Below are 24,934 nucleotides of genomic sequence, written 5' to 3' on the forward strand. Positions count from 1 at the left end.
CAGAGGGTAGAAAGTCTCCCTTTTAAGGTGGTCTTTCCAACTGTTGCATAACCCTGCAGCCTGCCATATTTCATATACTGAACAGTGTTATCTTTCATTCAAAACCTCTATTTTAATAGAATACTTGTTTTGACTGAAATGTTATAATCCTTTCCCGTTTTCTTCTAAACACACAAGGTTTTGCGGTGCTTTCCAAAGCCAAACCCACGTATGGAAGCAGTTGATTTGTGGCACCAAGTCATGTTCGCTCCGTCTCAAAACAATCACACATCCGCTGCAGTGCACTGTGCCAATGAGATACCTCCAGCTCAAAGCGTCAGCAATAGGATAAACAGGCCCGTGGGTACTGGTACTCACTATGCGTTCTCGTGGTTTCCAGGGCTTGTCATGTAGGGAACATACGCTGCGATAGACTGAATCTGTCTCATGAACTCGTCTCCAATTCGAGCATTGTCCTGGAATAAAAAAAAAACACATCAATTACTATTACATAATATCATTCATATCATGAACACTGCTGTTGTACCCTTGAGCAAAGTACTTTACCTAGATTGCTCCAGTAAAAACCCAACTGTATAAATGGGTCATTAGTGGGGCTTGCGAAGCAAGAGTCCCCACTTTAAATCTTCAACATACTACTTCTTCTTCTTCTTCTTCTTCTTCTTCTTCTTCTTCTTCTTCTTCTTTGGCATGCTACTCCTCTTACACCGTTTAAGCTAGAAACGCCATTCAAGCTTTAAAACGTGTAGACCGGTCTGGAATAGTGTGCTTGTATACAACTTTTTGATATATTTTCTACTTTTTAAACTATTAAGCTTTTTGTCCTTTTTTTGTCCATCTTCATTCACTTTAATGGGACATTCTAAAGCTCATTGTTTCAAAACTCCCAGACTTCCAACATTCTATTTACTGTAAACGATGTAATTTTTGACACAAATCAGCTACTTTGACTACTTTCCCAACAAGTAAGACAAAAAGTTAGAGGGTATGACATCTTCCTCTACTTCTCTGCTATTCAAATATGAAATCAAAGCAGGAATGGCATCTACCAACCAAAAGGTACAGCTGTTTTAGTAACCACATCAACTTCTTTCAGTAGGCTACTTCCCACTGTTGAATTAACTGTCATAGAACTTTGAGAAATTTCAAATTATAGCACATTCTAAGCATGAGACAATTAGTAAACAATGTGACTTTTGACACAAATCAGCTACTTTGACCACTTTCCCAATAAAGTAAGCCCCACAACTTTACTTGTAAAGTTACCATCTAGTTGTATGTAAAAATAATGTAATATCTTGTAACAATTGTAAGTCGCCCTGGATAAGGGCGTCTGCTAAAAAATAAACAATAATAATAATAATAATAATTTACATATGCATTTAGGCAACCTGTGAGAGATAGCACAAGCAGACAGAGACTCAAAGAGCAAAACTGCAGAGTGAAGAGCCGAAGCACGTATTTATTACAGAAAAATAAAACAAGTAGGCACGGGGTCAAACAAAAGTTTTACACACAAATACAAATCAAACATAAAGAGTCAGGCTGAGCAATACTTTCACCGACTCAAGACAAACGCCAGCGCCAGCGCCAGCGCCAGCGCCAACGCCAACGCCAACGCCAACGCCAACGCCAACGCCAACGCCAACGCCAACAAACAGACCTTCCATGTGGTCTCCCCTCCTCCTCTAATGGAACCCTGGGCTACCATTTATAGGATGTGGCTGGAGCCCAATTAACCAATAATGTAACGATTACCCAATTAAGGCTCCAGCCACATTCTCACATGTATTTTGTCAGGGACCGGAATTAACCCCATCCCTGCCAACCACCACCAAACATCACAATATACACAGCAGAGCTCTCACTGTGCCACACAACTGCTTTAGAAAAAAACAATTGTAACAAACCCTATCATGTTGCTGTCACCCCTTTCAGAGTTTCATAACTATATGCATGCGGTATACAATTGTTGCCTCTATAATCCCAAATGTTTACGGGAGCTGTGTATAGTCAGCAGATAATGGGCATGGACCAATAGAGTGGCCTTGACCCCAAATCATGTTTGGATGTTTGTAACTTTGTGTCCTGCAGATAAACTGTTTAATACAAGAATGCACTATGCGTATGAGTGACTGTTATCGAGCTGGACAAGTGAGGGTTTTCCCCAGAACACTTACAAGATAAACTATATATATATATATATATTAAAAAAAATGTCACGCACTGTACAAGTGTTCAAGTTTAAAATAAGTCAAGACAACAAACAGCTAGCAGCAGGAATTCAGCTTTAACAGATTTAGTTTATTACAGCATCCGAACCATTGTGATAACACAATAGGCTCAATTCCTAAAGATCAGGAGTTATTTAAGGAATGTTTTTTGGAAGTCCATTTGGATAGGATTATTCATGAAGTGCACTGAACAGCTCATTGTTAGAGAAATAGGCAACTTTATTTAAAGTGCTACGGAACCCTCTACAGTTCACAAGAAATGCACCTTCGCTGTATCCCATGTTTTTCGTATCACAGCGATATATCTTTCAACACAGTCCTGGAGTGATATAACTGCTGGTGCAAATAAGAGGTGTATCGTAGAAACAACAAACCAGGGTTGTTGCAGGAGGAAGCCTGGTCTGTATACACTAAGATGCTTATCACAGAGAGTCTCCTTCTCCTGGTTTAGTTAAGAAATGCATTCCTTAATTGATTTTTGACCCTTGATGTGAGAATAAGACAACATGGCACACAGCAAAGGTAAAGTAACGTGTTTCTTTTTAAATAACTCTGGAGATAAAAGTGAGTGAATATATTATAACAACCAAATTCATTTAGCAATAGATTTATAACTACCAGTTATAATCCCAGATATAGTTGGAAAGAATCTTTCATAATCATACAGTAAACAAATAAGAGCTGTTTTTAAATTGCCTGAAAGAATTTCTATCCGCACAAACACTCAGATTATTGCCCAACTATTTTGTAATGTTTGGGACAGATTTCTTGTGGCAGACAGGTCTTTAAGTGTCCCGGTAGTCTCTGCCAGTGTCTATTTTAATCTCCATGATGTACTGGCGTGGCGATCAACATTCCTCATCAATGCACTGATTAAACTGGCCGTCTAGCATTAGCGGTTCCATTTCATTTCTTGGATTTTTTTCCATGAATGTAATCGTCTAGATGAATGAAATGGGATACGAGAATTTTTTTTCAACTGATTTATTTAAACAAACTAAATGAATTTTACACATGTGCTCAAGGCAAAGCAATGTATCCTGGGAAGTGTATTGGGTACAACGTGCATGGCTTGGCCACTTTATTAGGACCTGTCTACCCAATTGGATTTGGCATCATCCTGTTGTGGGGCACATTCTCCTTTTTGTACCCTGTGGAAGGCTAGACAAATGCCGTAGTTTACTTAAGCATCATTGTGGATCAAGTTCACCCAACTATTTTGCACCTGATGCCAATTGCCACTTTCAAGAAGATAAAGCACCCATCCACATGCCACAATTGAGTGTGAATGGTTTGAGGTGCATGACTTTAGGCATGTTCCATGGTCACCACAATCCCCAGATCTCAATCAAATTGAGCATATGTAGGATGAACTTGAACGACGCATTCACCATCACGATCCTCTAACTAGCTCTCTGCACCTATTGTGTGAAACAGTGATGACTGAATACATTAACATCTCTTAAGACACCTTCCAGCACCTTGTGGAGTCTATGCCATTTTGTGTCAAGGCTGGGATCAGGGCAAACAAGGGCCCAACCCAACTAAAGGTACAGGTGATAATAACGTGACCATGTAGTGTATGTATATGCATATACAATAATCCCAAATTGTGTCGTAATGTTGTAGTGATTTGGAATTATTCAATGCTCTTGACAACAAAAACTTCAGCTAAATAAAATTAAAAATTAAAAAGTTACCTCATCCATGTCGTAGGCAAAATCCCCTGAGAAAAAAAAAAAAACTTTTGAGATACATCATCTTTTAGAATTTCAAGTTGTACTTTTAACAAATATTTTATAAAACCACAAAATGGTAATTGGAGCACATTCATATTGGAGTCATTCTAGATGCAAACCAGTAAATCATTTAAAACTCTGTAGACAGGGTTACTAAGCCTGAAAAAGGACTCCTGCACCTTACCGATGTGCAAGATGACATCATACATTCCCAGCTGCGTTTCCTTCTGAAGTCTGGCCAAAGACTGGGGGTTGTCGTTGCCCAAGTCACCGAAGAGAGCAAACTTGGGGCTCCATTCACTGCCTTCTTTAATAGCCGTGAAAAACAGGATGTCACTCCAGCCGTCATTGCTGCCACAGTGATAAACTGAAAACACAAAGACATGCAGCCATTTAAAAATAATACTAACCTTAGGAAGCAATCTCAAGAACATGGGAATGCTGGTAACTGGCATTCGGAATGCCCTTGCAAGTACACCTGGGCATTATTCGGTTGTTTTCAATCTTCCCGGGGTTTTAGCTGTTAACTGGCAAACCATTACACACATGTATTACTCTCTGCTTAAAATAGCGCTTTTTAACCTTTCATTCTGCTCTTACTTTTACACAGCTTCCATGTGTGGCCTCTCGCCTTTCTCTCTGTGCTGAGTTTGAAGTGGTGACTTGGGTTAGTGTCATATATATCTGTGGCAGGGCTGAGGCCTTGCACACAGATGTGTGTTGCACATTGTTTGCTTTTCTTTCATATTTTTTTATAAATAGTACAAAAATATTAAAGGAAGCCGGACATTTATATTGCTTTTTTGTAAAGTTACCCTTGTGCTCTACCACTGTTGGTACACCAGGGCAACCCCTCACTAGGGGTACCATTGCTGTTACTCTAGTGGCGACTGACTGAAACTGCAACAGTTGTGTAAAAAAGTGTAAGTTAAACCTTGGCACCGGTGCAGCGTTTCAAATACAATCCCTGCGTATCTCTCAATCTCTCAGAGCGGATCCGCACACCCTATTACAATGCCATTTAGGATTTTATAAAATGTCCCGTCTTTTTTTTTTCCTAGACTGAAGAGATTTCACCATTTTTACCTGTCCTCATAGTTCATGCCACTTAGCCCTTGAATTGACCAGGTTGCCTGTATCTTCTCAAGGGCAATAATAAGAATATCTTTTTCCAGCGAGGTTGTAAAATTCCTTTGTTCAGTGTGACAGTAATTAACTGACTGGGACTCCTATGATTTCTAATTGACAATTCACTCCATAGACATTGCAGAGGATCGAAATATTAAAAATTGAACCAACCCTGGAATATTACTACATTTAGACCCAAGAGACACTGTCTATATTAATGAGACTTCCGGGCACTGTTAGATACATTTTAACAAGTTATTGTAACAATTCAAATGATGGCTGTTGTTAGATCTGCTACTGTTTAGATCAATCGAATAAAACTCACTGTCTACCAGCCTTGTGTTTAGAAAATATATACAAAATATATAAATACAGGTTGAGAAACTGCTTGGAACAAGATAAGCGTCACTGTAAACCTTTAATACATCAAACTGACCTGCTGAAATCACTGAAAGGTAAGCAAAAAAGGAAATATATTTCAAACTAAAATAAAAATCACAAAGCAGGAGCTAAGACCAGGATCTAAAACACTAGGAACATTCCAAAAAACATTTTCATTATATTCTACTAACTTAGATCCCCTTCGAAGGAGCAAACTGTATACTCTACAAAGCCACATAAGAATACATGGTATGATAGCAGTAACTGACTGCCATCACAAGCAGAATTGGAAATTCAGCTCTCGTTGAAATACTGCAGTTTGGTACACCCAATCCATTGCTGGCCAGTTTACATACCATAGGCCGTGCCAGGTTTGAGGTGGGTTAGGGTAACGCGGTGCATGTACAGCTTCCTCCCTTCATCTCCTCCATCCTTAAACAACGTGCAGCTTCCTTGAGCTGTCAGCTGAAACAGCTTCCCTCCCCACACTCCATACTCCACCCACGACTCAGTCTTATTGAAGGTTGTCCAGGTGATGATCATGGACTGTGGGACTCCTAAATACAAAATAAAGAAACAGACGGTCGCAGGTGAGAAATCCCAAACCCTGCATTAACACTGGAGTGTAGAGCCACAGGAGGGTCTGCACTCCATGTGCAAAGTATTCATATTGTTCTGGAGCGACCACTCCTCAATGATTTGTATCCAATCCCCTATTTATTATTACAAAGAAGAAACTTGATTAGCAAATTAGACAAAAGACAGCACTAACTTCCATTGTTCACTGTTTTCTCACCTTTTAATACTTGATATATATATATATATATATATATATATATATATATATATATATATATATATATATATTATATTCATATGTTGTTGTTTTCACAATATATACATTTCCAGTTAACATGTATACAATCAATACATATTAAAGTACTTCATAAAGTTTCACTTGCCATAGTCAACAGATCTACATAGATAATTAGCGGTCAAAATAAACGGGTTACTTAAAGTTATTATTATTTTTTATTTCTTAGCAGACTCACTTATCCAGGGCAACTTACAATTGTTACAAAATATCACATTATTTTTACATACAATTACCCATTTATACAGTTGGGTTTTTACTGGAGCAATCTAGGTAAAGTACCTTGCTCAAGGGTACAGCAGCAGTGTCCCCCACCTGGGATTGAACCCACAACCCTCTGGTCAAGAGTCCACAACCCTAACCACTACTCCACTACTCCAATTATACTTATATTGAAAATAGTGAGTGATAAGGAACAAAAAAATAAGATGTATAAAAAAAGTATGTATAAATATATAGTATATGACTATATTTTAGTCAAAACCATATCCATAAAATAATCTGTATTTCATATTTCTGTCAATTCTGAGTATAAAAAGCAATAACTTTTAGTACAGAATACTGGGGGTTCAGTATCCTTCCAAGTAGTTACTATATTCCTTTGAGCTAGATATTAGCTCTGAGGAATAAAGTAACCAAAAGTGTGCACTGTGGATTACTAGCTTTCAGTGTAGATACATATCATGTTTAGTTATAATGTTAGGTGAAGGATAGTGAATCTGGCTATAGTCTGGCACAGTACCAACTACCGTAGTGTAATAAGGGCTTTCCCTTACAGACCTGAACACCCCAGTGTTGAAAGTCTCCAGTATTCATGGTGGGTCTACCAACTACTAACTACAGCATTACTTTTAGCTGCGAAGCTGAGCCCCATACACAATGTCTTGAAACCTACCTGTATAGGACACATGCACTTGCTCTGGCTGTAAACCAACCGGTGGAACACACAGCACCGGTGCGGCTGCCAAACAGAAGAAAACCCAGAACATCCACAGGCAGCCCATCTCGCCTCTGTCCTCTCCCCAGTGTTAGGAGCTCACTGTCAGCCTGGGGATACAGTGCAGTGTTAGAAAACATTCAGTGCCCTTAAAGTCTCATGACTTTAACAACCACTACTCAACTCAAAGGTTACAATCTAACACACAAAACATACAACATACCGTATCAACCAGCAGACTCAAGCTGAACTGAGAGCACATTTCCAAAGTTGCTTATGCTGGTTCCCTTTTTTATCTGCATGTTGCACGCGCACAACAAATGTGACATGTTTGTTGATGACACAGTGATTTAAGCTAGACACAGTTTAATTTGTAAATTTACTGTAGCTGTTACACTTATTCTGAGAACAGGAAGTTTTGTTACAGAAATAAGGTTGTGGAGGAGAAAAAAACTACTAAACGAAACATTTGTCTGCTGTAGCAGCATTTTTACTTCTAAACACATTTAGAAATCAATTTCTCACTTCTTTCTTAGCTTTGTAACATTTATTTTTATTGTGCCGAACATGCTCTCGTTTTTTTTGGTTTTTTTTTATGCTATGCAAACTTTCAAACACAACACAACAGATAAACCTCTGCATATCGGTACCTGTGCTGTAGTTCACACGGTCCGATCACAGCTAGAATGAACTATCTGCATATTGCTAAATGAAAACACAAGCTAAGTTTTAAAATACCTTTAACAGAATAAAAGGGAGGCCTGCGTTAATATAGTTAGTACTAACAAGAGGCACAAAATGACACTCTACAGACCAGAGGTTCTGGATAACACTTACAATGGCAGGTCTGTAAGTCTAGACATTTTTCTGGACCTCTGTGCATACTTAAGCAAAAGGTATCCATTCTGCTATCTTAGGTTACCTTGCAGCCCCACACAAGGCTTCATGTTAAGGAGTGCATGTTTCTGTGCATTGTTCAGATAGGGTGTATGATAAACCTGCTAGTCTGTTCTGGGTCTATCACAGCTTCACACGGGGTGTGGGAACATATCAAATATCTTAATCTATTAAGTGCCATTGTCCTTATTTAAGGACAGGCTACTTTGTAATATCTCTTTGTGACCCCTCTTTTGACTTGCTACTTTGCTTCAATTTAATAATATTCCGCTTTTTTTTTATATATTGCAAGACACTGTCACATGCACTGACCAAACAAAACGACCACAGAACAGAACTTCTGCTTTGACCTCGTCATTCAGCATATATTAAGGGTATGTTTTAACAACTGCCAAGTTGAAAATATTAGCTTTCCTGTAAAAAGGTTTTCAGTATAATAAAAACACAATATGAGGGAAAAGGCAGTCCCTTTTATTCTGTATAGCATAGATACTGAAGAGAGATTGATTATAACCTGCTGCTGTAAACGGTAACAGAAGCATTTTTTTAATGTAAAAGAAAGCAGCTGGTACATAAAAGTCATGATTTCACTGTGCTTAAACTACAATGTGATTGTGCTTTACCATGAGTGTTACCATTCTAGCACTTATCTGTGATTTTTATTAATAGAGCTCTGTGTGATTTCTTTAAAAAACACACTGTTTTGATATTTACTGTTTTAACAGTTAATATCTAACTTGATTTAATTAATGAAACAGACTCTTTAAAAATCAGTCTCCAAATGCTAAAGCTGTATAGTGAACAGGCTTCAGAATCTGGTTTTGTGTGTGAATGATGCATACTATCTGAGGTTCTTCATCAAAGATAGAAAACAGATTTTGAATTGAAATGAGAACCTCACAGATGTTTATTCCAAGGTATTTATGAGCTGGGGTTATGCGAGGATTCATCTAATCATTTGCAGCAGCATGCTGTAAAATGCGGCCATGCCTAAATCTGGTAATAACAGGTTATAGAAATTGCTATAATAATAAAACTTTTTCAAGCAGTAACGTTAAAAAAACAAAAGCAGACTGACAGCGGTGTGATGGTTATGAAGTCACATAATTCTTCAATCTTTGTTTACATTGTCTGTTTTTTTTATATATAAAGGACAATTTAACATAAAAAATGCTTCTCTGTCTCTTTTTCTACCAGTTGTAAATCCTATAAGTGAGGTACTGTTTTGATTGCTTTAATGTTATATTGTAAGCCTGTGTGGCTGATAGCATCTCACTACCCATACCCTGTAAAATGCTATGAGTATAACAAAACATTATTTGGAAAAAAAAGAAAGCCTGTTTTCTTCCTGAGGTGTGAGTGACAGACCTTCTGTAAGTTATAACAGTTGCATAGCTATTTGTCAAACCGATGGAACTGTGTACCTACTCTTAAAAAGGTTACTGTGGTTTACCATGGTAAAAATATGATTACATATAGTATAGCAAAGTAAAGCTTAGGGAAAGCATGTTAAAGCCCAGGTAAACACAGGTAAATGGTAAATCCCAGATGGTAAGTACAACACAGAGAAACGTTTATGAGAGTACAGCTAAAACTGCTTTTGGAGGAAATTATACCTTAACAAGGTCTGCTTAGAAGGCTAAACTACAGATTTTCAGTACTCAAAGGATACATAGTTTAGTGTAAAATCAAACTAGATTGTGGGACACTGCAGTTAAAGAAGGAAATATGGATCTTTATTTTCCATTCCTTACTCTTAGTGACAGGGAATATTGAAAGGAATAGCACACCTGTGAAAAGCACCCATATCAATCTAATTAAACTTTCATTTATTAGCTGTTAGATCGATAAGATAGTTGATATCTGCAAGAAAGTTAGTGATGGCATTATATATTTTTTTTTTCAGATAACGCTGAATTTATATATCACTTTAGAAATATGCTGTGTTTGGTGTATAACTCGAATAATATAGTAAATATATGAATCCTGTATCATATATTTTTTCCATCCTCCTCCTGTGCCCGCTCCTCCTCCTTCCTAGCCCCTCTGTGGTGGAACCAGCTACCGGAGAACTCTCTCACTGCCTTCCGCCACCTCCTCCTGTTTAGACTGCACTTGTAGATCTCTAGATCTACCCCAATGCACTGGACTTGCCTGACCTGAGCACGTTACTGGATCCTCAGCTAATGCACCATCCTTGCACTAGTGCACTACTAATAATAATAGGGCAGCAGTGTGGAGTAGTGGTTGGGGCTCTGGACTCTTGACAGGAGGGTCGTGGGTTCGATCCCAGGTGGGGGACACTGCTGCTGTACCCTTGAGCAAGGTACTTTACCTAGATTGCTCCAGTAAAAACCCACCTGTATAAATGGGTAATTGTATGTAAAAAAATAATGTAATTGTATGTAAAAATAATGTGATATCTTGTAACAATTGTAAGTCGCCCTGGATAAGGGCGTCTGCTAAAAATAAATAATAATAAGTCTTTGTAGATATAACTTCATGTTATCCTTACTTGTTGCATCCTAGTTCATATTGTACTTTAGTAGTATTATTTGCACTTACTGTAAACTATACTGTATTTAAATATTAATCTTGCATTGTAATACTGTCCTGCCCTGTAAGTCGCCTTGGATACAGACATCTACCAAATAAATAAAAAATAATATGGATTTCAATTGGATTAATATTTAAATAGATTATTTACATTATGGTTTACTGTACTGTTACAGGGCTTCAAGTGAATAAAGGGTCTACGTTGCTGTGTGCTGTACAGACAATATGCATAGCACACCTACTTTCTTTCACCTAGTTTTTCTTTCTTGTTTGTTAGTTGCCTTTAACACTGTTCAAAATTAAACAAACAGCAGCTTTAACAAATGGCAGTTATGGCTGCCCTAAACGCATTCTAACGCTTGGTGCGCCGGCTTTCAAGGCTGGAAACATCAAACACAGCACAGTCACACTCACAGGTGCTCCCACGGTCCGCCACTAGAGGGCGAAATAGCACCCATATCAACCCAGATCTGCCTGCTGACAGATCTATCCCAAGTCCCAACATTCTGCTGCTCCTTAACCTTCGTTTGAATGGCGCAGCCTTCGCTCACTGGCTGTGAATTTGCAGTTTAGTTCCTTGTCGTTTACATTGAATTACAATTTCTGGTGTTCCTTTGGGGTTCGTAATTAGATCTTACACTACAGTGGGAAACGAATCCTAAACGAAGCACTACTATTTAATAGAATACAAACAACCTTACAACATGTAACGGTAAGTTGATTTTGTACAAAGAAGAGAAAACAATTGCGTCTTTTGTTGTAAACTTGTTTGGGCGTTGCACTTTTTATAAGAATTATTTAAGAGGAAATTGTTTTTGGTTTTTTTTTTTAATTTGGTTGGACAGCTTAAATACAACCCAATCAATAACAAAGGAATATATGTTTTTCATCAGTATTTTGGACGAAGGCCTTGCTTCACTGTGAATCCACTAACTGTATTGCAAATCGGTGTGTAGAATATTCGATTATATTGTCAATAATAATAATAATAATAATAATAATAATAATAAAACATCTTACCTTGGTAGATGTTGTTATTGAAATGCTAGTAATAATAATAATACAGTGAAGCCCAGTGTAGTTTCTGCAGAGGGGAGGTACTAGTTAGACGAATCCGAGAAAGCAATATGTCAGTGCAATGTGAATGAACTATTTTTCTTTATGTCACTTAGGGCGTTGTGCATTTCTCTGCATCGTTCAGCACTCGAAGATTATCCAGCTCTTTATTTAAACTGCGCCATATTGTTGTAGAAATAAACAATAACATGACATAATCCTCACTGTGCGACGGGGATTGTGGGTAATACTTGCTTGGGCAGACCTGTTGTAAATATGCCGTAAGTTATTTAAGAATTTTTACATTTAGGTCTGGGGAAAATTAGATTTATGATTCAATGTATGTGTGTTTTAGTGGACACTAATAATATGGTCGTCCGTGAGTGACACGGTGCAGGTGTACTTTCTGAACAGCACGTTTGTTTATTTAAGGGTGATACTGAGTTACTATCTTGCTGTGCCGTGTTACGGATGTGATGTCCTCCTGACGAGTAAACTACTGTCCAGTCGTGCTTAGTTTCACCGGCATTGTTCAGTGTAGTTTGTCATTCCTCCATGCAAAAAACGGGCTTAGATACTCATGTCTTAAATGAGCCTGTGATATCCCAAATGCTTTTATTTCACTTGCAATACAAAGTGTATGCTTCAAGTGACAGACATTTAAAGGAGAACTACAGTAAATATTAGTAAGTCGCTTCTTAATTAAACCTGTTCTGTAGTATGGGACCAGCCTTGGTTATGAATGAATGTAGATTCCTACAACAGGCAAGCAGTCTTTAAGACAGACGGTCTCTAGGTTGTCAACAGGTGGTCTGCACCAAGACGTGTGCCACCGTAGTGTCGGCTCATCCTTTGTTTTGAAATGGGTTTTCTCATACTGTACGTGAATTAGCCCCACACACTATTGATGGTTACCATAAGTTTCAGTGTTCATAATTTTAATTAAAATAAAATTTTCACTTGGTTTGGGGAAATTTAAAAAAGAATGACCCTATTTATAAGAACAGTTTCAGGGTGTAGAGTATTAGCTATTGCCAAGTTGCAGCTAATAAAGTTCCTCAAGTCTGTCTGATTGCTCTTTGTTATCCAGCACTGGGAAAAAAATGGACATTGGTTCATCTTGGGATGCATCCGATAAGCCAGCCGGTTTGAGAGGGTAGTATGAAGTGGTTTTACATTAAACTACTAACTTTGTCTTGTATTTCTTTTTCACATATTTGTATAAACAATGTACAATACTGATGGTTAAGTATGTGATAAGCTTTTAACTAACACATGACCATTGCGTAACAGCCACATGTTTTTAATCCGAATGCATGAATTCACAACACCACAGCTGTTTTTTGTCAGCTTTTTCTTTTAAATTAACTGCTATTCACAGGGGACCCTTTTAAATCTCAGCAGAAATTTATGTCCTCTCCATTGAACATATGTCAAAGTACATTTTTCAAGCCAGCTCTGGACCATAAGAGGCCTTCCTCTGCATAAATTGTACATAAAAATTAAAAATGAAATGGATAATATTGTTTATAAATGATCGATTACTTTTTGCGGTGGAATTATTACAATAAGATGACAACTGGTGAAATTAAGATCACTAAAAACACTAAAATATGTAACGCAATATCTTAAAGGTCGTCCCTTACCTTAATGGCATTTTAAATCTTTTTTTGTATCAAGGATTTAGGCTATTATGGCATCTGGAGATCACAATGTTGAAAACAGAGATTTCCAGTATGTCGAGGAGGGTCGGCCCAATGAACTTCTCAAACAAAAAATGCAACCTTCTGGCAACAAGAACATGAAGGAGGTACAGTATGTTGAAGTGTATTGTCACTGAGAACTGTGCTTGTGCTGCAGGATTTAAAGATATCATATATAGAAAGTTACACTGATAGGACAGATACATTGAAAGAACTGAATTGCTGTATGGGGGACTAGATTGAAGTCTTTAAAATGTGTTGACAAAGTTAACCCATACCTATAAGCACAGAAACCAGGACCTGAGGACACAGTGGAGATAAACTTGTGACAGAGGGTAGGAGACCTTGTCATGTTGTTGATGCTGAATCAGTGGTATCCTTTTAAGACCCAATTTTGAGATCAGTTAGCTTCTACTGTAGGAACTGGACAAGCAAATATGTCTGAATGTCCTCTTTGTAGACTTTCTTAACAAAAGGCTATCAGCAATACAGTTTATTTACAACGTGTTCTCATCAGAATGAAACGCTTGTGAAAACAATCTGCTTATAAATGCTTTGTTGTTTGAACTGGGGAACAGTGACTGATTGCTTGAGTTTCTCTTTTCTGTATATTGCATACTGTAATGCAGACACAGGATGTTTTGTGTGTGTTGATACATTTTCCATAGAATATAAAATGAAAGCTGCAATGTCCCACGATCATATCTCCGTTCATAATTAAATGTAAGTTCCTTGGTGTCTGTGTAGTTGTACAGCTGTTGTTTTGGAACACAAGCCTTAATAGTTAGTTCTGATCTTGTATTTTCTATTAGTGAAATACCCCCCCCCCCACACACACTGCTCTACGTGACATGTGTAGGCACCAGACCCAGGTTTGACTAGTTCACATGCACTGTGGTGATGAAGCAACCTCATAGAGTAACATTTACGTTTAGACACAAAACTGGTTTCAAAGATGCTCATGCGCACCTGTGAATTAAATTAGTTTCCTTTTCTTTTGTAGGTTACATTTTTTAAAAAGGAAGAGTTAAATAATAAGAAGAGGTGAGTACATTTTTGCATGCTTTCTCAATCATGACAAGTTTTAAAGGAGAGTGGAGCTGGTCGGTAGTCTGGTAACCAAACCCATAGTTAAAACAATGGGAGGGGTTGAGAGAGATCATTTGAAGGGAAGGGAAGGGAAGGGAAGACTAGATACTCAAGCAAACTGCCGCCATCTCATCTTTTGGTTTAGAACTGCATATTTGCCCATCTCTTTTTAAAAAGCTTTGTCTTCAGAGGACTAGGTATTGTCTCTATGCTGACATATCTGGAGACTGAGTCTTATACTGTAAAGCTTTTATCTTTAATTGTCTGGTGTTCTTGTTTAAATGTCATGCTCACAGTCTGCAAGCCCTATAAAAAAGCTCCACAAATACACCTCAATATTACCCCGTTTTACCTTGGGGATCAGCTCACTCCCTTCATACCTATGCCTAATTTGAAATCCAGTCCTAGCCATCAGATATGGAAAGGTAATACAGTGTGCCCCTGTCTGTGTTTTATAAGCATGAAGCTTCAAATTACTTTTTTAGTTTTTTTTTTTGTTACTGTCCTCTTAACTATAGAAATCACAATAGTAAACAGAATACCCCACATTGGTTAGAAATCTCAATGCATTATGGTACAAAGGATTCAGCTTTCTTAAGACTGTGGTAGTAGGTACTCAATGTCACCATAGTCAATCGGTGACAAAAATGTAATCAAAATGAGTTTGTACTGAAAAACAGGATTTATGTCTAGAAAAATAACCCAATTTCTATTTCTTTTTTTATTTTAGCGCATATCGACGTGTCGTAAAATTGAAATTCCTGTCTAACCAAATATTTGTAATTTATTTACTAGTTCAATGCAAGAACATATACATTTTGCATATCAAGAAATTTATTTTTTGTGAACACCATTGATTTTGCTTTATCAGAGTTTAAGACAAGTTGAATGAATTGAATGCTGCCATCGGTGCAGGATGTTATAATCAGACGTGCGCACGGGTGGAGAGCACTAGCACAGGAAAGTGTCGTCCAACAATTAAGGAATTGTATGTAGATCAGTAAACAAAAAGGGCAAACACAATATGTGCAGCACTGAGGTAAAACACTTTTTCCTCTTACTTATTTAGTTCCAAATCTGCCTGATAAGATCCACACACAGCCAGGTCCTTTCAATTGCTGCCCTTCACACTGCTGCTGCTGAATACTCAAAGCTGCACTATTTTAATAATGAAGCCTGCACAATATTAATAACCTGAACATTTGTTTTTGTTTGTTTCATAGATCTCCAATTGGTCAGACTGCAAACAGCTCCTGTAAGGGGAAGAAGGTGGTGTCCCACAAAAGGAAAAGCAAACACCAGGTTTTGAACCCCTGTGGGAGACGGAAGCAGCCCCCTCTGAGCAGGGGCTGTGACATGGCAAACAAGGAAAATGAAGTGGCATGTGCAAGCAGCTTGCATGAAAAACTACACAAGGACCGCTGCAGCTTCCCAGTGAACTCCGGGGACTCCACTAAGATGGAGGGTGCTGCTTCGAAGTTCAGCGATTATTTCACAGAGGTAAGACTGCACACCAACCACTTCATTTTGAGCCTTTGCATTCCTATTACAAACTTGGTTTCTTAAGAATTAGATGATTTTACAGGTACTACTGTAAAGTCAGCAGTGTGGAGTAGTGGTTAGGGTTCTGGACTCTTGACCGGAGGGTTGTGGGTTCAATCCCCAGCTAGGGGACACTGCTGCTCTACCCTTGAGCAAGGTACTTTACCTAGATTGCTCCAGTAAAAACCCAACTGTATAAATGGGTAATTGTATGTAAAATAATGTGATACCTGTATAATGTGAAATAATGTGATATCTTGTAACAATTGTAAGTCGCCCTGGATAAGGGCGTCTGCTAAGAAATAAATAATAATAATAATAATACTACTGTACCTAGCTGACTAAGTTTTTTTTTGTACAAATGCACGGTTTAAATGTGTGGCTCTTACTTGATTTTTGTTTGCTTTGTTAATGGCTTCCCCCAGATGGAGTACTGTAAATGAATTAGTGTAAATTAATATATCTCATAATTGTACATATTTGTGAAGAACAGTACTCTTCATCTATTACAGTATATGATCCTTAGCTGTTGCTTCACAGAATGCTAATCAGCATTGGTCAGATATTGTAACCTAATCCCATTGGTTCTGATCTGTTGAAGGGATGTATAATGATATTAAGCCTCTTGAACCTTTTCATCCCAAAATGGAATTTATTTGATGTACTGAGTTTAACTTTTTGGCAATATTACTGTATAGTAGCTGTGATGCTGAGATCTAATTCCATTATAATAGCAAGCTGCTTACAGCAGGATGCACCACTTTAGGGGAGCAAGGCACCAGAGGTGTGGCTCTGCTTTGTGTTGTCAAATTTCTGAATGTACAAGACTGCAGCTAGCAATCTGTTATGCTAATGAGAAATGTATTTTAAAGCCTAGATTATATTAACTTCTTAAAAGTGAAACTGTTTAAAACCCATGTGTCAAATCTTTGTCTAACTTCATACATTCTTATGTGAAACTAACTAGGACAGATGTTTTGTGTCTAGTCTCACTGAGAATCTTTTGATTTCAGATTACTGTAGTTGTCTCTTCCATAACTATTAAGCACTCAATAAATGGCACTTAAAATATTGAAGACATTGAAAAAGTCTCAACTTTGTCATTTAATTTCTTAAGTTTTGTTTTTCTAACTCTATATTTACTTAGAAATGTACATAAAGGAGTTAGCGTAGTTATAGTGTTATGGGTGGGTTGTGTTTAAATATTAGTACATTAACAGGTTATATGGGGAATCTGATATGACTGGCATTCAGCTATGTAAATGGAGTTTCTCTTTCAAGTAGTTTGTAAATGATTTGCATAGTTGCCCATGAAAGATACAGTACTTTATTTATAATATCTTTAAGCTACTGATATACTACTGATATTGGGGGCTGGGCAGGTGCGCAGTTGTACCTGGTAAGGTACTAGAAGGAAGAGCACCAAACAGATGGACTCAAGGGTCTTGACCAATCTTCTCAAATCATATTTGGGCACCAGAATCCACGCAGCATGGAATCTTACACATTCAAGAGGAAATAGCATGATCTGTGAGGGTTGAGTCACCCTAAAATATATGTCTTTGTATTTGTTTTGAACAGATATCTAAGGATCATGATACAATGACACAAGTGCTTTTTGGGAGAAATCTGAAGCTTAATGTAGCTCTGAGTCTTTGGCGAAGAAATGCAAGTGAACTGGTGGCATACCTCATCAGGTATTTGAAAGAGCATGTTTGTGAACTCCAAGTGCAGGCACTGTTTTGCATGTGTAATGTGTGTGTGCTGTATGTGACTGCCTCCCAGACTAATACAATTTATCCAATTGTATTAAAGAAAAAACACTAATGTCTTCTAATTTTAGCTTTTTTTCGCTGTTGCTTTAGAATTCAAGATATTGGTGTGCTGGCGGATTGTCTACCTGTAATAACAAAAAGGTGAGGTTTCGAGGAAATTGTTGTTTTTTTTTAACATTTTATTTGTTTGAAAATCAGTTTATTATATATTGATTTTTTTCTTATTTTCTAGCCTTCAAGAGGAGAAACCAATTATTTCTATTGGCTGCTGTGTTGACCTCTTACCACTAATTAAAGATATTCTTAAAAGCAGATTCGAAGAGTAAGTATCCCTGCATCTGTTTATTATTGTGATGCCACTATATATTCTAGTCCCTGCATGTCAAAGGGTTTTCAGCATACCAGGCCTGCACATGTAAACCACCTACAGGAAACTGAGCGGTGACGTTAAACCCCTTGCCAGGGGGTACTTGGGATGCCGATGTGACTCAATGAAATGGTGAATTTGGGAGATCTGTTTCAAACCCAAATTAACAGAATAATTTGGGTATCACATTTCCCTTTGAGATAGACCAGCCAAACCATATATGTTGTGTTTGTTTCTTAAATCACGGTATAAACTTTAAAATTATGCCAAGGTTTTTAGAGTATCTGGTGATGTGACCACAACATTTTACTGTAAAAGGGTATAAATAATTATTTGAACACCCATGTCACAGTTGCACCCTAAAAGCCAGAGCAGTGGATATATTAATGGTTATTGGCCCTAGAATGACATCTGGTCTTTTCCCCTTGGTATTCTGCACACCTTGGTTTGTGGTACCCACCCTCCTTTTGATACTTGGTGTCAGGCATGGAAATGTAATCATGTAATAACATGATTGACTGTTTTCTTTCCATCCCTGATCTCAGTTTAAAAAAAAAAAAATAGATATTCAAGAGATCAGTGCTCATATTACGTGTGATTCCCCATTATGGCTTCATCTGTCTCTTACATGTGATATGAGTCACTAGCAGTAAACTAAACTAAGACGTTTCTAATAATGGCAGTCTTAGTGGCTGGTACAGGACAAACCTTTATTTATTTTTTTATTTATTTTTTTATTTAAGTGTCTAAATGTAAAATACAAAAGTTTTCATAAACTAACACATTTTAAAGCCAGTGTTTACTTTCTCTCTATTGGTGTATTCTAAAAACAATGATCTGAAGTTAACTGAAGTACTATTTGATAGGGATTTTAAGGCTTGTGTTCGGGAGAAAGCAGAGATGTAAATGGATTCGTCTCTGATGTGTCACAGTTTGATTTTTTGATTTGAGAACCACTTCTCCTTTGCACAAGTTCTAGAGCAGGCTTTTCCAAACACAGACCTGGGGGGCCACTCCACTCCAGGTTTAACAGGTCAAATGAAATCATGATCTTAAACAATTTAGAACATGTTTGGAACAAAGATCTTAAACAATTTAGAACACGTTTGGAACAAAGAGCTGCACTAGAAGGGACTTCTTTGGCCATCTAAGTGCAGGTCATGCTTTTGCAGGATCTCTTACCTAATTCGCTGGGCTGAAACCCTTTCCCTGAAAATGTGAGTGTAGGTCACAGTGTATAATATGTTTAATACCCTTGGTAGAGGATATGAACCTTGTGAAGATCAATATTTCACATTCAGGGGTAGTGCTCAGAACTATGTGTGGAATAGATGAAGATGAACTAGGTGCTGAGTTATTCTGTGTGTTTCAGATACCTGATAGCTGGTTTACACTGGGTGCAGTCTGTCATTAAGAAATGGTGGCCTGAGTTATCTGCAAATGGAACAAGTGCCAGCGATAGCCATCCAGAGGATGGGTAAGTTTACTTAAGCCAATTCAAATGAGCATAAAATAAAATAAAAGCAAATTATAGTATTGAAGCTGCTTGATTGGTTTATCTGTTTGCCTTATACTCATTTTGTATAACAGTTATTTTGTCTGTCAGTATTTCTGGAAGGAAACTTTATCTTCAAGACAGTCTGAGCAGAAAAAATCCTAATTATTCTTACCTGATACCTTTTGTTAGCTGGTTGTCTCAAACTGTAAATGTTTTTAAAGAAAACTTTTCTCCAAGTAAGTAGGGTTAGGAGTCCTCAATGGCTGATCCAGAGTGAGTCATACTATCACAAGTTTGCTGGTCGTGCTGCAGATCTTGATCACAGGGGGAAAATATAATAAATTGATGTATAATAGTTGGGTTGGTTAGTTCACTTTGGTATATGGGTATACAATTAATTTGAAAATATGTGTCACATGGGGTTCATGAGGTGTGTGCTTCTCTGTTAGGAATATTCAGATTATGAAGCAACAATTAAAAGAACTTTGGGAACAAGGAAGTCATTTGAGTTTCGTTCCAGGAACTGCCGGTGAAATCGCAAAGGTAAGGGATCAGGATTCTAATACAATACCTTTTTTTAATCTGTTTTTGTTCATTTGTTTCTGGTTTTGAGAGAGAATATATTAGGGATGAACTTAGAGTGCTTAAATAAATAGCACTTCAAGAAATCTGATAAATATTTGTTACTCAAGAAAACAATACCACATAACTTTGCAGCAATTAATTCAATTAATCTGTATGCGCTGGCTACAATCAGTAAAGGGACAGGTATCAAAATTCCCACCCCTAGAATATGCAAGCATAGTAAACCTGAACTATTCATTAAACTGTAAGTAGCTCACTAGTCCTGATCATGGTTCCCTTCATGCGTCTAAGACAATAAGCAATGTATTCAACATAACTAGGCGTCGTCATGATTAGCAAGTTTTGCCACCTCCTTTCTTTGTTTTTTTGCACATCCTGTACCAATCGGAGGCCTCTTAAGCTTGCTTTTAAAATATTATTATTTCTATAGGATTTAATATGTTCAGGACCCATGCAGTATACATTTAGACAAGTCTTCTGTAAGCCTTGTCACATTGCTTTTCTATTATTTATTTCTTAGCAGGCGCCCTTATCCAGGGCGACTTACAATTGTTACAAGATATCACATTATTTTTACATACAATGACATTATTTTTCCCACATTATTTTTACATAAAATTACCCATTTATACAGTTGGGTTTTTACTGGAGCAATCTAGGTAAAGTACATTGCTCAAGGGTACAGCAGCAGTGTCCCCCACCTGGGATTGAACCCACGATCCTCCGGTCAAGAGTCCAGAGCCCTAACCACTATTCCACACTGCTGCCCAGTTTTCTAACTATAGGGAGTTAACACTAAAGAATTTATCATACTTTTGTTGTCATTAGAAATCTTATAACGTATCCAAGCAGTTGGGCAATTGGAAGTAATTCACAATCGATATAACATTTAGAAGCTGATCTTATCTCTATAAATGCTTATTGTTTGTTTTTCTTCTTTTTTCAGACTGTTGAATCCTATTTATCACAGCTGCGCTGAAGTATATGTGAAACACTTAGAGGAAGTAACCACTCCCAGGACTTGCCGTCACAAAGCTGCTTTTCAGCTCTACAGTGATACGGTTCAAACGGATCACATGGTCGCATATCCAGGAACACTACCAAGAGTGGTTCAAAGAACTCTCTGCTCTCCTACCATGTCTAAAGCCTTCAGTTCATTGAGAATTACTGCTTCACATTGAAGCGGTGGACCTGCCAGGAGGCACACACTATAAATACATATTTATCAGGACATTGGTAAGAACTAGGCTATTAAACAAAATAATACAAAAAAAAATAAAAGCCTTGAAAGTGCCAATTGATTTTCACTACAGCATATTTTGCCATACAGTGCATTTGTATAGATGAATGTAATAGTTACTGTAACACGGGTTTCAACTTTGCAGAACTTAAGTTAAACAGAATTTGAAGACATTCACGATTTTCCTGATCATGTAAACTTGACTGTACATGTATATACCACTATGTTCTTTCAATCAAAGATTAAATACATTTACAACATGTTTGGTGTCACGTCATACAAGAAATACAAATTAATGACTTAAAAAAGAAAAATAAAAAGATAGGATTGTGCTTCCTACACTATTTTTAGTTGACCATCAAAGATGTTACCTCCTAAATTATTTTTTACAGTTGTTTTTGTTTTGTTTTAAGAGAAAATACATTATGTTCATAGCTTATCAATGAAGTATTTTATGTTGGATAAGTGGATGGACAAAATATTGTGTAGTTGATCCAGCACATCTGAGTGGGCAAAACTGTCTTAATGTAATATATTTAGAATTGCTTCTTCTGTGGATCTTAAAGTAACTTGCACTTTTAAAGATACTGATACATAGCATACAAGATAAGCACTAATTACTTTTTAAACTATGTGTTTTGAGCTTTTCCAAATTGTTTAAATGTTGAGTATGACTGTTTTTTTTTTTTAAATGGACTGAAATGCCACTTTTTGCATAAAGTTGCATCAATCAATGATTCATGTTATGTATTGAGAAGCAGAGTTTTCAAAGTGCAAAAAATATTTTATACGTTTGAATAAAGATGTTTGTATATATATAAAAATGGTTAACAAGGAGTTTTGACTATTTTCTTGTGACCTTCAAATATATAAATACATAAATAAAAGTGATATAAACTCGAGGGGTCCTACCGCAGTGGTTACCAACAATAGTAGTAATACAAAACCACCATGCTGTGTAATGGTGTTTCAATGACTTGCTGACTGCAGATGGTTCCCTTGAGAAAGACAAGTCTGGAATCATTATGAGGGAACCTGCCAAACTGGCATAGCTGTGTACTCTAATCATCACACCTCGTCTTAACACACACTGTGTCCCTGCAGGTCTTCTGGGATGATGGCTCTGCTGTTGATCTTATAAACACAATTCTTCCTACCAAGTCTGTTGACAACATGGGCTGAGTGCATAATAAACTGTTGAGGTTTAGTTTTGCAGAAAGATCATTTCACTTGTGACCTGATCGTCAAACCCAGACCTCCAGTAAATGAAAGGTTGCTAATTGCTGTAACACCTAATCTCAGGTTATGTGGACTACAGAAGAGAACACACAAATTAGCACCTGCATTATTATTATTATTATTATTATTATTTATTTATTAGCAGACGCCCTTATCCAGGGCGACTTACAATCGTAAGCAAAAACATTTCAAGCGTTACAATACAAGTAAAGTGGACCCCATTTAGGTATTTTGGCCCTTTCAGTTCAGCTTCTAAATTGAATCAAGTACTGTAGCAGTCATTTACCTTTTAAAACTGGGAACTAAGGTTGCAGAATGTATTAATAAAGGACCCATGTGAACTCTAATAAATAGAGTTGTTATACTGTATAACAGAGTTGTTAAATCTCCACATCTCATTTTTATTCTGAAACAGCCGCAGCAAGTACCTGGAGAGTAGAGTTCGGAGTGGCCAGAAAAGGACATGGGTTTATATGACCCCTCTGCCTACAAGTGACGGCAACGTAGCATTTGATTTTAAAAAGACCACTTTATGGGCTCAATTTCAACTTAACAATTGAAGCCACAAGGTGCTAAGGTAGTAGCTGTATGGTGGCTCCTCATCTATAGAGTGGCCAGAAAAGGGTTTATCATATAGGAATTTTGTCTACAAGTGGCAGACAAAAACAGAAGTAGTGATTAGAGGAGAAACCTCGAAATGGAGTGAGGTAACCAGTGGTGTACCACAGGGATCAGTATTAGGTCCTCTGCTATTCCTAATCTACATTAATGATTTAGACTCTGGTATAGTAAGCAAACTCGTTAAATTTGCAGACAACACAAAAATAGGAGGAGTGGCAAACACTGTTGAAGCAGCAAAGGTCATTCAAAATGATCTAGACAGCATTCAAAATTGGGCAGACACATGGCAAATGAAATTTAATAGAGAAAAGTGTAAAGTATTGCATGCGGGCAATAAAAATGTGCATTATAAATATCATATGGGAGACAGTGAAATTGAAGAAGGGAACTATGAAAAAGACCTAGGAGTTTATGTTGACTCAGAAATGTCTTCATCTAGACAATGTGGGGAAGTTATAAAAATGGCTAACAATATGCTCGGATATATTGTGAGAAGTGTTGAATTTAAATCAAGGGAAGTAATGTTAAAACTATTAGTAGCATTAGTAAGACCTCACCTAGAATATTATGTTCAGTTCTGGTCACCTCGTTACAAAAAGGATATTGCTGCTCTAGAAAGAGTGCAAAGAAGAGCAACCATAATTATCCCGGGTTTAAAAGGCATGTTGTATGCAGACAGGCTAAAAGAATTGAATCTATTCAGTCTTGAACAAAGAAGACTACACAGCGATCTGATTCAAACATTCAAAATCCTAAAAGGTATAGACAATGTCAACCCGGGGGACTTCTTTGACTTGAAAAAAGAAAAAAGGACTAGGGGTCATAAATGGAGATTAGATAAAGGGGCATTCAGAACAGAAAATAGGAGGCACTTTTTTACACAAAGAATTGTGAGGGTCTGGAACCAACTCCCCAGTAATGTTGTTGAAGCTGACACCCTGGGATCCTTCAAGAAGCTGCTTGATGAGATTCTGGGATCATTAAGCTACTAACAACCAAACGAGCAAGATGGGCTGAATGGCCTCCTCTCGTTTGTAAACGTTCTTATGTTCTTATGTTCTTATGTAGTAATACGCTATATGGCATATCACCATGTTAATTTTTAACCAATGAGAATGCAGCATTTGGTTTTGACAGGTGCCCTTAGCCAATCCGGATATACCAGAAGTCCCACCTCCCAGTTCTGGTCATGTATTTGTAGTTGCAGTTTTTGAAGCCATGTTCCATGATTGTAGTTTATCACATTAAAATGGGGAATTAAACAAAGGTTTGGGGTATTATTTTTTAATTTAAATGTATTTTTAAGAGTGAAATAGGGACCTTGTTTTTAACATTTACTGTCTTTGTTTTATTTTCAAAACTTGCTTTATTTTTCAACTCTTTATACATTTTTGTTTTCCCTTTTTACTAATTTTATTTTTTACATTTTTTTTTCCCAATTTCCTTTATTTTTTCAGCACTTTGTTCCCTTTT

General features: G+C 37.2%; 2 protein-coding genes across 9 annotated transcripts in view; one reads left to right on the forward strand and one right to left on the reverse strand.

Annotated features, from left to right (window-relative positions):
- Positions 1-11,919, reverse strand: part of LOC117419410 (acid phosphatase type 7-like) — a 42,789-nt gene extending 30,870 nt beyond the window's left edge. For 2 of the 5 annotated variants that reach the window (XR_009307688.1, XM_034032138.3), the window contains exons 1-6: positions 11,767-11,919; positions 7,252-7,403; positions 5,839-6,039; positions 4,158-4,340; positions 3,935-3,960; positions 358-455 (exon numbers count right to left, since the gene is read on the reverse strand). Coding sequence is in view for 4 of the 5 variants with exons in the window: in XM_034032138.3 (XP_033888029.3) it covers positions 358-455; positions 3,935-3,960; positions 4,158-4,340; positions 5,839-6,039; positions 7,252-7,360 (617 nt within the window). In the remaining variant the exon portion in view is untranslated. Of the gene's footprint in view, positions 1-357; positions 456-3,934; positions 3,961-4,157; positions 4,341-5,838; positions 6,040-7,251; positions 7,404-7,516; positions 7,617-11,766 lie in introns of those variants that run through there. The other 3 variants (XM_034032153.3, XM_034032146.3, XM_034032161.3) reach the window with 3 other exon arrangements.
- On the forward strand, positions 11,226-22,501 carry LOC117419432 (KATNB1-like protein 1). 4 transcript variants are annotated; one of them, XM_034032198.3, is made up of 11 exons: positions 11,226-11,458; positions 12,893-12,958; positions 13,483-13,612; positions 14,509-14,549; positions 15,818-16,094; positions 17,718-17,833; positions 18,002-18,052; positions 18,144-18,233; positions 19,651-19,755; positions 20,226-20,319; positions 21,308-22,501. In XM_034032198.3, exons 3-11 carry the CDS (start codon positions 13,496-13,498, stop codon positions 21,338-21,340), a joined length of 924 nt encoding a protein of 307 aa, XP_033888089.2. In that variant the 5' UTR covers positions 11,226-11,458; positions 12,893-12,958; positions 13,483-13,495; the 3' UTR covers positions 21,341-22,501. The 4 variants fall into 4 exon arrangements, with proteins under 4 accessions (XP_033888089.2, XP_033888083.2, XP_033888072.2 ...); XM_034032189.3 differs by lacking the exon at positions 11,226-11,458 and adding an exon at positions 11,968-12,083; XM_034032192.3 differs by lacking the exon at positions 12,893-12,958.
- Positions 22,502-24,934: the final 2,433 nt, after the last annotated feature.

Source organism: Acipenser ruthenus, chromosome 18 (genome assembly GCF_902713425.1).
Source record: "Acipenser ruthenus chromosome 18, fAciRut3.2 maternal haplotype, whole genome shotgun sequence".
In the NCBI taxonomy this organism is placed as follows: domain Eukaryota; kingdom Metazoa; phylum Chordata; class Actinopteri; order Acipenseriformes; family Acipenseridae; genus Acipenser; species Acipenser ruthenus.